General features: G+C 34.4%; 1 protein-coding gene across 1 annotated transcript; it reads left to right on the top strand.

Annotated features, from left to right (window-relative positions):
* Positions 1–1,613: 1,613 nt before the first annotated feature.
* Positions 1,614–5,196, top strand: LOC145640908 (uncharacterized). Its single transcript, XM_081692141.1, has 5 exons — positions 1,614–2,289; positions 2,392–2,562; positions 3,251–3,421; positions 3,545–3,724; positions 4,282–5,196. Exons 1-5 carry the CDS (start codon positions 1,894–1,896, stop codon positions 5,059–5,061), a joined length of 1,698 nt encoding a protein of 565 aa, XP_081548267.1. The 5' UTR covers positions 1,614–1,893; the 3' UTR covers positions 5,062–5,196.
* Positions 5,197–14,714: the final 9,518 nt, after the last annotated feature.

The following is a 14,714-nucleotide window of genomic DNA, read 5'->3' as shown; positions in this document are numbered from 1 at the left end:
TCCCTTATAATTAGCTAACATACCTAGTCACATATTATTTCTAGTCATAGGCCCTGTTCTCTTCACCTTAAGAAACTAATATTAAGTAAAAATAATTTCAGTTCAGTAAAAATAAGTTCAGTTCAGTAAAAATAATTTCAGATCAGTTCAGTAAAAATAAGTTCAGTTCAGTAAAATTCAGTTTTCTTAAAGAAGAATTATAATAGAAAATCAGTAAAAATAATTTCAGTTCAGTAAAAATAATTTAAGTTCAGTAAAAATAATTTCAGTTCAGTAAAATTAAGGTGGCCATAGTTTGGTATGTTCAATGTTCTAATCTTGTACTATATATACTCGTGTTTTGCCAAGAAATTTTAAATTATCTACTTAGTTAACCGAGGCTAGCACTGGAACAAGTGTTGCTAAGTAAAAGTAATGGTGGCCAAGGGACCAAGCATTGGTCTATGCTTTGGGGCGTTGAATAGTTAATGTTGTTGTTATGTGAACACGACCATGCCTAGGCCCTTGGGGTGTTGATGCTGCTACTACAAGTCTACAACTTATCCAAGGCATGAGAAGATATGTTGAGCCTACAACCTCATCCTTAAGAAAAAAAAAAAATAATAAATAAATAAATAAATAAACCTACTTGGTAATAAAGGGTAGTGTATTGGCTTACCTTAAGGCCAAGGCAAGAGAAAGCAATGCAAAGAGGCCTAAGGCAACACAAGGCCAAGCTAAGCAATGCATTTGGAGACATGATCTTGAGGAGGAAGAGAGATTAAAGCATAAATGAGATGATTTTGGACACTAAGTAGGTCTTGTAGGGCTTAATGGAAACCCCGATAAACATTTGGGTTTAGGCAACCCGAATCAAGGAGGATGAGTGTTTGGTCCACAAACACAAAAAGACTTGAGTAGACCTGGTCTACAATAATATTATTGTGGACCTTATAGTGACCTTTATTATTCATATTGACCAGTATATAATTGTAAACCAGGTTTATTTAAGAATTTACCCCCACAAACAAGGTTTAGGACCTTCTATACTAAAACTAATTGGCAACAATAGAAGTAACTCCTCTACCTTATAAAGTGAAACTAACTCTTCTCTTTCTCTAATGTGGGACATTTATAAGTGGGCTACAATAGGTTTCAACAGAAAACACATTGCTCTCATTCATCCTAAATCTAGAATATTTGAAAATTGTCAAAAGTTGAAAGCGAATACTATGCTTTAAATTCATGACTTTTTTTAAAGAATTTAAATGAATGTAGTAGGGGTCTCTCCCAATATCAAATTTTTTAGTCTTTACTACCACACTATGTTTGAATTGTCATTTAGAGCGATAACTGGATTGAGTTAGTTTTTTTAAGTATAACATTATCAATAAATTTCATGTATTAAATACTCGTAGTATAAATTTTCTTGTTTTACATAGGGGGTAAACACCATTAAGACTGTTAAATGTACAGTCTCATGAGTTATTGAATGGGAGAGATGTTTCGAAGGCCAAGCATTAAATTACCAAAAATACACAGAGTTAAAAAAATGTTTGGAAAAAAAAAAATCAAAATATTTCCAAAAGATAGATTATAATGCAAACGAAATTCAATCTACTATTTTTTTTTTTTGACATATCAATAGACATTGGATTTGGCATTAAGCCATGGTTGTCTAAATTTGATAATTTCCCACCATATCAATTTCAAAACATTGACCATTTTTAATTTCTTTCTAAAACTCCTAAAGTTTCCCTCTTAACGGCTCGAAGCGCAATAGTAACCCTACGATCTTCCACTAATCACAGTTTGACTTTCTCTCTCCTCCCACTTTGACCAACACCATTAATTTAACCTCTTCTTCTTCTAGCCGTTAGAATTTTAGAACTTTTTCAGTCTTCCTTTCTCAAAATGCCCTGCATTCCAGCGAAACCCAGAATCATAGTGACCTGCAATACACAATTTGTCTCTCTTAATTCATCCTATTCTGATCTTCCAATTGAAATGGGTAAAGATTTGGAACCCTGTAATTTAGTTTCTGAATCTGAATCTTTAATCCCTGTTGTAGAAAACCCAAAATTTGTTTGTTCTTTGAAGCGTAAAAGACCCCCGAAAATTCAAATCCCTAATGTATTGCAGGAAATTTTGGTTGATACCCAGATTAAATTTGGGTGTTCTCCTGTTAAAAATGATGAAATTTATTGTTTTGAGGATTTGGGTGTTGGGGTTTGTTCAATTAAGGGAAAGAAAAAGTTTATGGAAGATACCCACAAGATTGTTTCTTCCATTGACGGCAATGCTAAGAAGGTATGTTAATGCACACCAACTGTTTGTCAAAATGCCGCTTTGTATTTTGTAGTGTTATTTTATTGTATTAAGATTATAATAGAAATTTGTTTAATTTTTCAGGGTTTTTTTGGGGTTTATGATGGGCATGGAGGGAGAAAAGCGGCTGAGTTTGTAGCAGAGAGTTTACATAAAAATGTCATTGAGTTGCTTCATAATTGTGATGGAAATATGGCTAAGGAAGAAGCAGTAAAAGCAGCTTATCTTAAAACAGATAGAGAATTCTTGGAGCAGGTAACTTTTGAGGCACATCTTTCTTTATTTGTTTATCGTTTATATGCTAAGTTACTATAAATATATAATTGTATGTAATCTAATGAATGTAAAACTTTTCTTGGAGCTTTCTTCCAAAAAGATGATGTAAAGATTCTTGTTCTGTATGTAGTTGTCTTCATCAATAAGTTGATGTTTGGTCAAATGCCTGTTGTTTTTGTATGGACTATTCCTTTGAGTGGCCTATGGACAGGATTTTCGTTTGTTAGACATGCAAATTGCTATTCAATTCAAATCATGTTAAAATTTGGCGGTTCATTTTGAGGTTGTTTGGTGGATTAAGTTAATGTTGCTAATATATCTCTTTTTTTTTTTTTTTGAATAGTGTTGCTAATATATCTCTAATCTAGTGAGAATGCAATGATTTTTTATTTTTTATTTAATTCCGTAAGAAGCTGCAATTTTGAGTTTCATAACAAATCTTTGTAGTGTATGCTATAGTACTAAGTAAGAAGCTAAAACACTATACTGTAGATTATATATCAAGCAATAATTTAACATTTTAATTTTTTCAAAAAGTTAATATTACGATCACAGTGGGACATTTGAAGTGTATGATTCATTGATTCGTGCAAGCTAAATGTTTGCTTTGCTGCATGTTTATCATAGTTATTGAGTATTTTTCCTCACACCCTTTTCTTCTATTCAGGAAGTAAGCAGTGGTTCCTGTTGTGTCACAGCTCTGATAGAAGGGTCAGAGATGGTTGTCTCAAATTTGGGAGACTGCAGAGCTGTTCTTTGTAGAGGTGGAGTGGCAGAGGCTCTCACAAAGGACCATAGAGCCGGGATGGAGGAAGAGCGGAAAAGAATCGAGGATAAGGTACCTTATAACGCTTCTATATGGTTATGGACCTTATGGTCATAATTAAACATACATAGCTTCAAATAAAAGATCTAAAATAATGGTGCTTCTTCAATGGGGTTTTTTTTTTTTTTTATATAGGGAGGGTATGTAGAATTCCACAAGGGAGCTTGGAGAGTTCACGGAGTATTGTCAGTTTCGAGAAGTATTGGAGATGCTCATCTAAAACATTGGGTGGTGTCACAGCCACATTCAACAATTTTGGATTTGACTCCTGATATGGATTTTCTTGTCTTAGCTTCTGATGGACTGTGGGAAGAGGTAACAATTTATTGCTGTTCTCCATACACTTGCCTGTTGATATTGTATTTTGCTGGTATAATTTGTGGTCATTCTGTGTATTGCTGTTCATGTTCTTGTTCTTTGTGCTACATACTTTGCTTGATCTTTTTTTTTTTTTTAAATGGTTTGTTTCCAATATTATATACGTAGTAATTGTCTTAAAATCTATTTTATCTAAGTGTCCTATTTTATTTTCTGGCTTTTGTATTACACGGTTTCTTCGGGATGAGAATTGGCTCTATTCTTCTATACTATAATAGATAGTTGCGGGTGTTCTGTGTGTACTCCCTAGCTTAGTTATATTATTAAGAAATTACAGTCGAAGTTGAGCCTATCGGCAAAAAACTTAACATATTCAGCTGAAAGAGCATAATTGTTGTGAACGGAATTAGTGCACTTACCCTTAAGCTTTTGAAGCATCAATCACATTATTCATTTATGTGGCTTATCCTAGCAATCATGCCACTGGTGCTTACAGTGGGAGACATTATTGAATTTAATAACAATCATTTTTTTTTGTTTTTCCTATTCAATAGGTTGGAAACCAAGAGGCGATTGACATTGTGCAGCAGTCTTGTATATTTGACAAGAAACCTGAACTTCCAATTGATAGTTCAAATAATAAAATCCAGAGGAGCTTAAAGGTGAATGATGATGATTATGCTTGTGTCAGCACAAGCTCCTCTCCGAAGGTGAAACGGGTTTCCCTCAACAGGCAGAAAAAGAAGACAACACTTTCTCCATCTCTAAGCTTCAGGAAGACGGACAATTCAATCATGGCAAAGGAAGATGTTTCTTACTTCGATAATAATAATCTCAGTCCTGTAAAATTAGGAATAACTTCAGTGTTTTCGAACAAGAACATGAAAATTCCCTCTCCATCTCCAAGCTACAACTCCTACAAGAAGATAGAAAAGGAAGGCCTTTCTGACTTTGACAGTGAAAATCACAGTCCTCCTACCAAGTTAAGAAGAACTTCACTGTTTTCACACAAGAATATGAAAAATCTCTCTTTGTCTCCAAGCTGCCAAAAGACAGAAAACACCAGCACAGTAAAGGAAGGTCTTTCTGAATTCTACAACAAAAATGAGAGCCCTGCAAAGTTGAGACGCACTCCATTGTTTTCGCCCAAGAGCATAAAAACTCAGTCCCCGAATAGAGAGAATAAGAGACCCACTTCTGATGGCCTAGTAGCTGCTTGCAAAAAGCTTGTAAATCTCGCTGTGAGTAGGGGTAGTATGGATGACATTACTGTGATGGTAGTTGATCTGAAGCATTATAAGTTAGATAGGAATGCTTTGCTTTCTACCTTGTAAGATTCGATTGGTTATTTTATAAATACTCGCACTTATTTTTCAGTAAACCAGTATGAAATTCTAACATAGTTCTCTATGAATTTCTCTGACTTAGTCTAATCTGATATGACAATCCTAGAACCAACTTCGTTTTGTCAAAATTGACAACCCTTCTGAAGGATTATTTCAGTTAAGTGAACCATATAAGATTATGGGGAGTAGAGGTGAGAGAAATAAACATATTCTTCTCTTTATTGTATTGAATTAAATTTGATCATTTTTGTATATGTATTTTTCAGAGTTTGCATACAAGGGGCTTACATTATGATCTCCAACAATTTCCTAGTAGTAGTGTTGAAAGACTCTGAAGTGTATGATTTTCAAAGAGTGCATTTTGCTTTGGGCACTGCTTTGAACAACTAGTCTGTAATTATAGGGTTTTGCCCAAGTAATATATGCTTCCTTTTGTGTTAAAAAAAAAAAAAAAAGAGGGGGGGGGGGGCCTACATTATTTAATACGGAAATTTCATAAAATGCCTCTGAGTATTTTTTTTTATTCACCAGATACCCATCAAAACTTTCAAATTCACCAAATACTCATGAGTTTAAAAAAATTTCACCAAATGCCCTTAATGACTAACGAACGTTAACTCCGTTAGTCATTAAGGCTAAATTTGCCACGTGGCAACCTATGATTGGTTACCATTTAAATTATTTAAATTTTAAAATAATAACTTAATTAATTTGTCAAAAAAAATTATAAAAAAATTTTAAAAAAATAACCTACCCACCACAACCACAACCCAGCCCCAACCACCACCAGCAGCAGCCAGGCCGCCGTTTCTGATATTTCCCTCACGCCGGCGCCATCCCAAACCCAACGAAAACCACCGCATCAGCCGGCACTCGACGCAAACCACCGCCACCCCGAACCCGTCACCGCCATTGAACCACCACTCCACAATCCTCAAACCCCTCATCTCTCTCTCGAAAACCCCTCCCCTCCCCACCGCCGGTGTCGAAATCCCCATCCCCATATCGACGAACCCAAACCACACCTCCCCCCCTCCGTCGTATCCACCCCCTGAACCATCACGCCGAACCCCAAAATAAAAAAAAAAACCCCCCAAATCGAAGGTTTTTGGCGTCAAGGCAAAACCATCACGGCGATCCGACGACGTGGGTGGGTAGAACTTGGCGCCAACGAAGGTTTTTGGCTTAGGTGGTTTAAGGGGGCCGGGAAAAGTGGGTAGGTCGGGGTTTTTTCGAGTGTAGGCTGGGGTTTTGGGGTGGGGGGAAGGTGGTTCTGGGAAGAATAGGGACGGCGACGACATGAGATAAGGGGTGAATGGGTGGCCTCCGGTGCCGGTGCCGTCGGTGGGGGTAGTGGGGGGGGGGCAAGCGGATGGGTTGTCGTGAGGGTGGTGGTGCGGTGGGAAGGAGAGTGGCTGGGTTTGGGATTTTTTTTTAATTTTATTTTTGTTGTTAAATATAATAATTATAAAAATGAATCAATAAGAAATCGCCAAGTGGCATAATTAGCCTTAATGACTAACGGTGTTAACCGCCGTTAGTCATTAAGGGCATTTGGTGAAATTTTTTTAAACTCAGGAGTATTTGGTGAATTTGAAAGTTTTGATGGGTATTTGGTGAATAAAAAAATTACTCAGGGGCATTTCATGAAATTTCCGTATTTAATATACTGCATAAAATGAGCTATTCATCTCGCATACAACGAGCTTATTATTTTTTATATTAGTAAGAAGCTGCCTATGCCCTATGGTATATTGCTATGAATAATCCTTGATTTGTACCGACAGTGACGGAGCCAGGAATTTCAAACTGGTGGGACAAATAGACATCGCATAGTTTGAAAAACGAGTTAGGAAAAATTAATATTAAAACACATAGATGACACAAATTAATTAGTTATTAAAATACTACTTTCGTTAACTATTCAGTGCAATTTTGAAATTTCCATATCTCATAAATAAAGTCTAGGTTGCACATAATAATTAACGGATATAGTAGTTAAAGTTTTACAACCAAAAATATCCAAATCTAGTTTAGTTCCCGTGCCATGCACGGTATTTTTCAATAACTAATATATACTGCCAAGGGGATTGAACTTGCACTCATTGTTGTGGGGAAGATCTATGTAATCTAGACAACCACTGCACCAACTAAATAATTATGAATTGTTATTGCGCAAAATTATATATATAATGTATTTTTTTAAAAAAGTGAGGGGACAGTTGTCCCCCCTTCTTCCCCCCTTCTACCCCGCCTAGCTCCACCATTGCGTACAAAAATTGTATTGATGAGCATATAGCTATATTGATTGAACATACTGTTAAAATAATGTTCGAGAACATGATGTAGGGCCTATTCACTTCAGCTTAATTTCATTTCATCAGTTCAGTTGAGTTCAGCTCCAATCAGTTCAATTCAGTTCAACTCCTAATTTCCTTATCTCATAAAATATTCATTTCAGCTCAATTCAGTTCAGCTCCAATCAGTTCAGTTCAGCTCCAATCAGTTCAATTCATTTTAGTTCAGTTCAGCTCAGCTCATTAAATGTGAACAAGCTCGTACACTTTTTTTTTTTTCATATGTCTATTGTTATATGAGATAATGGTCTTTACTCGTCTTTTTATTGTAAGTGTAACATAATTTTTTTCTGACATAATTAGTTCATTGCCTACTGTATAATATATAATGTTCATTATATAATACTCCCTCCAATTTTAAATACTTGCTCCATTTCTCTTTGACACGCTTGCCGATGCTAATCTTTGATCACTAATATCTTTAATTATCAATAAGTATAAATTCTAACAATTGAAAATTAATAATATATTCATTGAGATGATTCCGACAAGTACCCACAAGACTATATTTTTTTTCTTATGTATAATTCACAAACATTAGTCAAAGTAGGACAAATGAATAGTGCAAAAAATAGAAATAGAACAAGTATTTAAAAACGGAGGGAGTATTACCATATTCTTTATTAATATTACGGATATTCTTTAGGTTTGGAAATCAATTTGAATAGAGTACGTCCCAACGAATATTGTCATCAACCTTCATGATTCTCATTTTGAAACAAATATACCAAGTACGTACACAGTTAGAAAATGATAATTAATATTTTACAAAAACATAGAATTAAAATTAATATTATAATAATAATTAAAAGTGGTGTTAAAAACTAATTTAAGAATAACATATGTTAAAACATAAATTATATTTCCCTCAATAGCTCAAAGAAAATAATAGTTAAATTCAAAGAACATAAGAGCTTAATTCAAAGAACATCGGCGCTAAAACACATACAAGATTAACAAAAAGAACAAAAACTTAAAAGAATTACATATGGGATAAAATAAACAAAATAACAAAAGGGATATAATTAATGGAAAAATTTCCCGGAATAATCTCACCTTTAGGCCATCCGCTAAAAATAATCTCACCTTTGGATTAATTCTAAAAAACCCCACCTTTACCCTCAATCTGCTCCAAATGGTCTCAGGTGACCAGTTACCTTTTAAAAAGGTAATTTTTTTTAAGTTATCAAGTACACGTGTCACCGTACAATTTGTCTAAAATTTTAAATTAAAAGGGGGGGGGGGTGGGGAGTCAGCTAGCCACCACCTCCACCAACCACAACCACCGCTTTTGATCGTCGTTGAATTGCTGCAAATCGAATCGAAGCTCGAGGCTAGGGAGAATGACGGAGCCCAAAATCGTGGCAGGGAGGCCGAACTCAAGCCAGAAAAAGAGGCCGGGAGGGAGGTCAGAATCGGGAAGGAGATGGTGTTTTCGAGGGTGGCGAGATGAATTTATGGGCTGGAAAAGGGACAAGGGAAGAGGAGAGGGCCGATAATGTGGCGGGGGAAGGGGGAGGGAGGGAGGTTGGGATCGAGACGGGGAATGGTTTCGAAGGTGTTTTTTTCGTTTGGGCTTCCTCTGTTGGGCGCGAATTGGGCTTGGTGCACCTATATTTAGGTACACCATAGTGCACATACATAATACTAATTGCTAACCCATGTCTTTAATCATCAAAGACATTAAATTAAGGCTTGAGTAAAGGAGTAAATAAGTGTCCTTCTTTAGTGAACAAGCTCGGTTAAAGCTTGTGTATTAAACAATTGAAATCCAAACAAATATTTAAGCTAAGGCTCGATTATTAAATGAGTTTTTCTAAAAAAACATAGGATTCGATTAGTTAGTGTTCATAAACATCTCATTTACAACTTGGTAAAATCTTGTAATTGCAAACTATACTCTCTCCCTTTTTTTTTTTTCTTCTTCTTTTCTCTTTTTATGCATCATTTTGTGAGTTTTAGGAGAGTAATATAATATTGTGAGCAGATGAATAAATTATTATGGTAAGATGGGGGGCCATAAAAGACATAATGTGTTAGAGAAAGTGAATATGTTTATTATTGAAGCAGAGAGCATAGAAGGGAGAGAAATGATAAAATAATTTGAATGAGGTTTAAAGTAAGGTTAGAAATAATAAATTTTAGTATAAAGTGATGCATTTAAGGACAAAGTTATACCAATTATTACGTAGTATAGTAATTAGTAATGTAGAAAAGTAATTATGTTGCATAATTTGGAATTTTTAATAAAGCCAATCTACACTGGCCATAAGATTATCTTCTCCAATCAATATTCAATACCAAATGTATTAGTGAGGAATAGCTTGATCCTAGTGTCCTGAGATCGATTTTAGCCCACCGCTGCTCTTATGGATCTCTAAACACCAAAAAAATAAATTTACTTTTTTTTTTTTTAAAAAAAAAAAAAAAAAAACCATTATTTAGATTTAGTTCCTGTTCACTTCACCTTAAAAAATATTTAGTAAATACAATTTTAGTTCAGTAAAAATAATTTCAGTTTAGCAAATATAATTTCAGTTCAGTAAAAATAAGTTTCTTAAGTAAAAATAATTCCTATTTAGTAAAAATTAGTAATTCTAAAGAAGAAATGTAAAAATCAGTAAAAATAACTTCTATTCAGCAAAAATAAGGTGAAGTGAACGGAGTTATATTCCATTAAACCAACTACAGTTACCCCCCAAAAAAAAAATCTAAATTCAAATATAGTTATAATTACTTCTTCTGTCGTTAATGATTAATTGCAATAGAGGGGTATTATTTGTATGGGATAAAATATATTCCTTTGTTACTATTAATATTTAGAAAAACTTTTGTATACACCCGTTTTACACTAAAATTAGTGTACATCGAGTAGGGGTAACTTTTAGCTAAATTTAGGGTAACTTTTTGCCTTTTTTTGGATAATTTTAAACATAATACAATTTTTATATAAATAGACAACAATAAAAGTTTTAAAAAGGTAATTTAATTATATTCAATCAATAATAATTGATTTTTAGTCATTTAAAATGAGATTCTTTACTAATAAAGCATAGATAATTTTTTATTTGTATTGGGTTACTTTTATGCATATTGGGCAACTTATATTCATTTTAGGGGTAATTTTTTTTTTTTTTTATCACTTTAGGCTATTTTTAAAATTGATAAACAATAAATATTATACAGGGGTAATTTTTGATCACTTTAGGCTATCTTCAAAATGAATAGACAATAAATATTATACACTCGATTTTTTTTTTAAGTTTGTGTAATATTTAAAGAAAAAAGTATAATTAGAAAACCTTTATACGACTTTCTAGAGTTTGTTTAGAAAAGTTTCCTAATATGCGTCAACATCACAAACAGATAAATTTAAAAGGGTAAATTAAATATGTTCAAATTGAATTACAAAAAATTACAAGTCAACATCACAAATAGAATTGATTCTGAATTCCGCTTTGGTGTCAATCAAAATTCCGGTAGTACTAACTCTGTTGCTGCCGTGAACGACGACGATGATGATTTATATTCTTAAACATTAGATTTTTTTTTATCAATGACTAATGCAAGGTTTTAGACATGTAGGAGTAGATTTAATTTTTTTATTTGTTGATAATGACATTGAGCTTTATTACCGTAATTTTATTGTACTTTTATTATTTGTTTTATCTAATCTTTAGCTTTGATTGATCGATTCATATACTGTGAGTCCCAGTTTCGCAATGCAATATGTCACTACTCACTACTTACTACTCAATTATTGTTGGAAGGCCCATAATATCATTACTTGTACCAGTTTTTACCTTTTGAGGAAAATTCATACTAGAACCTTAGATTGAAAGTTAGGTTTTTTTATTTAATAAAATTATTAAAAGTAGTTATAAATTAAAACCATAGTATTATCAATGAAAAAAAAGGAAAAATTCCCCCCAATAATCCAACCTTTGCCCCATATTCTATTAATAAGTTAACCTTTTGAAAAACCTAGACTAAGTCAACCTTGTACCCTTATTTTTTTAAAACAAGTGTTTTTACTTTTAACCGGTTTATCCTGTAAACCTTTTCATTGAATAAGCAATAGTTGTTGACTTTTGCATTAAAAACAATCAGTAAAATATTAAAAACATTTTTAAACCCCAAAAAAAAAAACTTTTGCTCTCACCTATACACTACGATTCTTCCTCTTCCTTTTTACTACTCTGTTTCAAGCATCATTGTTCAACGCCTCAATTGTGGAAGATGAATGCTCCAGTTCCAAATTTCTTTATATAATAGAAGCGTGTAATAATTGCTTCAACAGGTATGAATTATTTCGTTTTCTCTGTGTTGAATCAATTATGTATTTGTGATGTTTGCTTAATTTTCCAAAGAAAAATTCATTCTTTATTGTATGTTGTTCTTGTATTTGCTGAATGGTTTGTAGTTCATATTTAATTTGTGAGAAATCGTTATTATCAATTTTCTAGGGTTTTTTATGTTGGTGTAATCTGTAATGCATGTATAATTACTTTGCTTAAAGATTGAATTTTTATCTTTCCTATCTTTTATAGTGTGTGATTGAATGTATAATTGCAATGTGATTTGGTTTTGGGCTTAAAGGTTGATTATTGCTTTTTTTGTTTTTTTTTTCCTTGAAAAAAAAATGTTAGGGATGACTCAGAGTGTGTTTGATAGTGTGGCATTGAGGTTTTGGCATGGTGGCAAGTTTAAATTTGTGGACTCAGGGGAGTTGGTTTATTTAGGTGGTCAAGGTAGGACCTTTGAGGTGAACCCAGATGAGTTGTGTAAATGGGATATTCATGAATTAGCATGCAAGTCTGGAAATTATGTGGATGTTAATTTTGTGTATTACCTACTTAGGGGTCAGAGTTTGCTTGAAGGGTTGAGGCTAATTGACAAAGATGCTAGTTTGGTGGAGTTGGGAAAACTTGCTATGGAGTATAAGACCATAGATTGTTATGTTAACCATGACAACAATGACCCACTTGCTTACAACCATGTATCAAGCCTATCCAAGATATCAGTTCATGATACCACATCGACATCCAACCTTAATCCATTACCACCAAGTGACCCTAATTGCTCACAACCTTATGATGAGTGGATAGATTCCAGAGTTGAGAGCCCCATTAAATTTACTGAATTGTTATTCCAGTCTAGTGAGGATGAAGATGATCCTCTATATGAGCGCGTGGGTCAGAAGGATTGTTCTCAATTGGAATCAGGTAGTGATAATGAGGAGCTAGATGATGAGGTTTTTGATGAATTTTATGTGGAGGAAATTGAATTAGATTATACTCATGGTGAGAAGCTTGCTTTGGGTGATGATGTTGCTGGTGAATCTGATAACAGTGATGAAGAGTTAGCTGAAGCTAGGAGAAGGGTGAGGACTTGCACTAGTAGATTAACACAGATTGCTGAACAACTTAAAAAAGAGGCTGCTGAGGGAAGGCTTGATAAACAAAAAATTCAAGACAGAGGTTGATGGTTATGAAAGTGAGTACTATGATAGTGTAGATGATTTGGAGACACCTCCGGGGAGTGGTGATGAGTGTGAGGGTGGAAGGAGGTCAAGGAGAGGGATGTTGGTGAGTGCAAACACAGATTTCACAACCTTCGAATGGAAAGTAGGTCAAAGATTTACAAACAAAGATGAGTTTAAGAGTGCAGTGGCCAAGTATGCTATCTTACAAGGAAGAGATGTCACCATTTCAGTAAGCAACAAGGCTAGAAGGCAGGAGGTTGGTGTAAGTTGTGTTAGTGGCTGGTCATTCCAAGTCTATGGTTCATGGCATTCAAAGAAGGCTTCATTCATAGTTAAAAGGGTTGAAGGTCAACATCAATGCCATAGGAACATGAAAAAGAACAGACAAATGAAGACTACTTGGGTGGCAAGGGAGATGTTGGATGTGTTCAAGGCTAGGCCTCATTGGCCTGCAAAAGACATCATTGAAACTATTAAAAGGGCATACAAGGTGTTAGTGACTAGGACATATGCATATAAGGTCAAGTATTGTGCTCATAGGATGTTGCATGGGAGTATGCAAGACCACTACTTCAAGTTAGGTAGGTATATGGCAGCACTAAAATGTTCTAGTCCTGGCACAATAGTTGACTTGGTGACTATTGAGAGTACTAAAGGAAGCCACCCAGTGTTCCAAAGACTGTTTACATGCTTTGAGGCTTTGCAGAAAGGGTGGAGAGAGGGTTGTAGAAGGGTCATTTGCGTGGATGCTGCTTTCTTAAAGACTTTTTTAGGTGGACAAATCTTGGCAGCGGTTGGAAGGGATGCCAATGAGCAAATGTTTCCTATTGTATGGGGTGTTGTGGAAGCTGAGAACAACATGTCATGGGAATGGTTCTTTCAACACCTCCAAACTTGCTTGCATCTTGGAGATGGAAAAGGAGTTGCCATTATATCTGATGAGCATCAGGTTATTGATTCTTCTCTTAATTCAAAACTTGCATATCATATTCATTGCTAATATGTTATCAATAATCATTACTATCATTTAGTTAGTTAGTTTCTGTAATAAATTATCATTTGATTAGTAAGGTTTTTGATAAGTTATTTGTTGTAGGCTATTTTGAATGGTGTGGCTAAGGTTTTACCTAAAGCTGAGCACAGGCATTGTGCTAGACATGTGTATGCCCATTGGCACAAACATTTAAAAGGTGATGAGTTCAAGCTTGCATTCTGGAAAATAGCCAAAGCATATAATGAGGCAGATTACAATGAGGCTTTAGAAGCTTTGGAAAAGCTAAATGTTGATGCAGTAGCAGCTTTCAAGGCACATAACCCGAAGTACTTTTGTAGAGCATTCATGGACACATCTATTAAAAGTGATGCCATAACTAACAATATGGCAGAAACTTTTAATGGATACATTATCAATGCAAGGACTAAGCATTTGATTTACATGATGGAAGATATTAGAGTTGCTTTAATGCAGAGGTTAGTGAATAAGAGAAAGGTGATGGAGAAGCAGACAAGTGTCCTTTGCCCTAGAATTCAATCCATTTTGGAAAAGGAGAAAGAGAAAGCTGCAATGTGTGATGTACTTCCTTCTACGGAACAAATTTTCAATGTCAGGTATTATTCTTGCATCTTCGAATGTTCTAAATTTCTTGAATGCATACTAGAAACAATTTGGAATAAATATGGAACTATTAAATATGCCTCTCAGGTATTACTTGGATCAGCTAATATAGTTAATTTGGAATTGAAGTCATGTACTTGTAAGAAATGGGATATGATGGGTATTCCATGCTGCCATGCATTGG

The sequence above is a fragment of the Chenopodium album genome, chromosome 1 (genome assembly GCF_948465745.1).
Source record: "Chenopodium album chromosome 1, dcCheAlbu1.1, whole genome shotgun sequence".
Lineage (NCBI taxonomy): Eukaryota > Viridiplantae > Streptophyta > Magnoliopsida > Caryophyllales > Amaranthaceae > Chenopodium > Chenopodium album.
Note: the sequence above shows the minus strand (reverse complement) of the source record. Positions and strands in the feature narration are given on the sequence as shown.

What these genes read in the sequence shown, in the direction of transcription:
- LOC145640908 (XM_081692141.1), top strand. Translation starts at nt 1,894, where the DNA reads ATGCCCTGCATTCCAGCGAAACCCAGAATCATAGTGACCTGCAATACA. An exon ending in GGAAAAGAATCGAGGATAAG is followed by an intron (nt 3,422 to 3,544) that starts GTACCTTATAAC and finishes TTTTTTATATAG; the next exon opens with GGAGGGTATGTAGAATTCCA. An exon ending in CTGATGGACTGTGGGAAGAG is followed by an intron (nt 3,725 to 4,281) that starts GTAACAATTTAT and finishes CCTATTCAATAG; the next exon opens with GTTGGAAACCAAGAGGCGAT.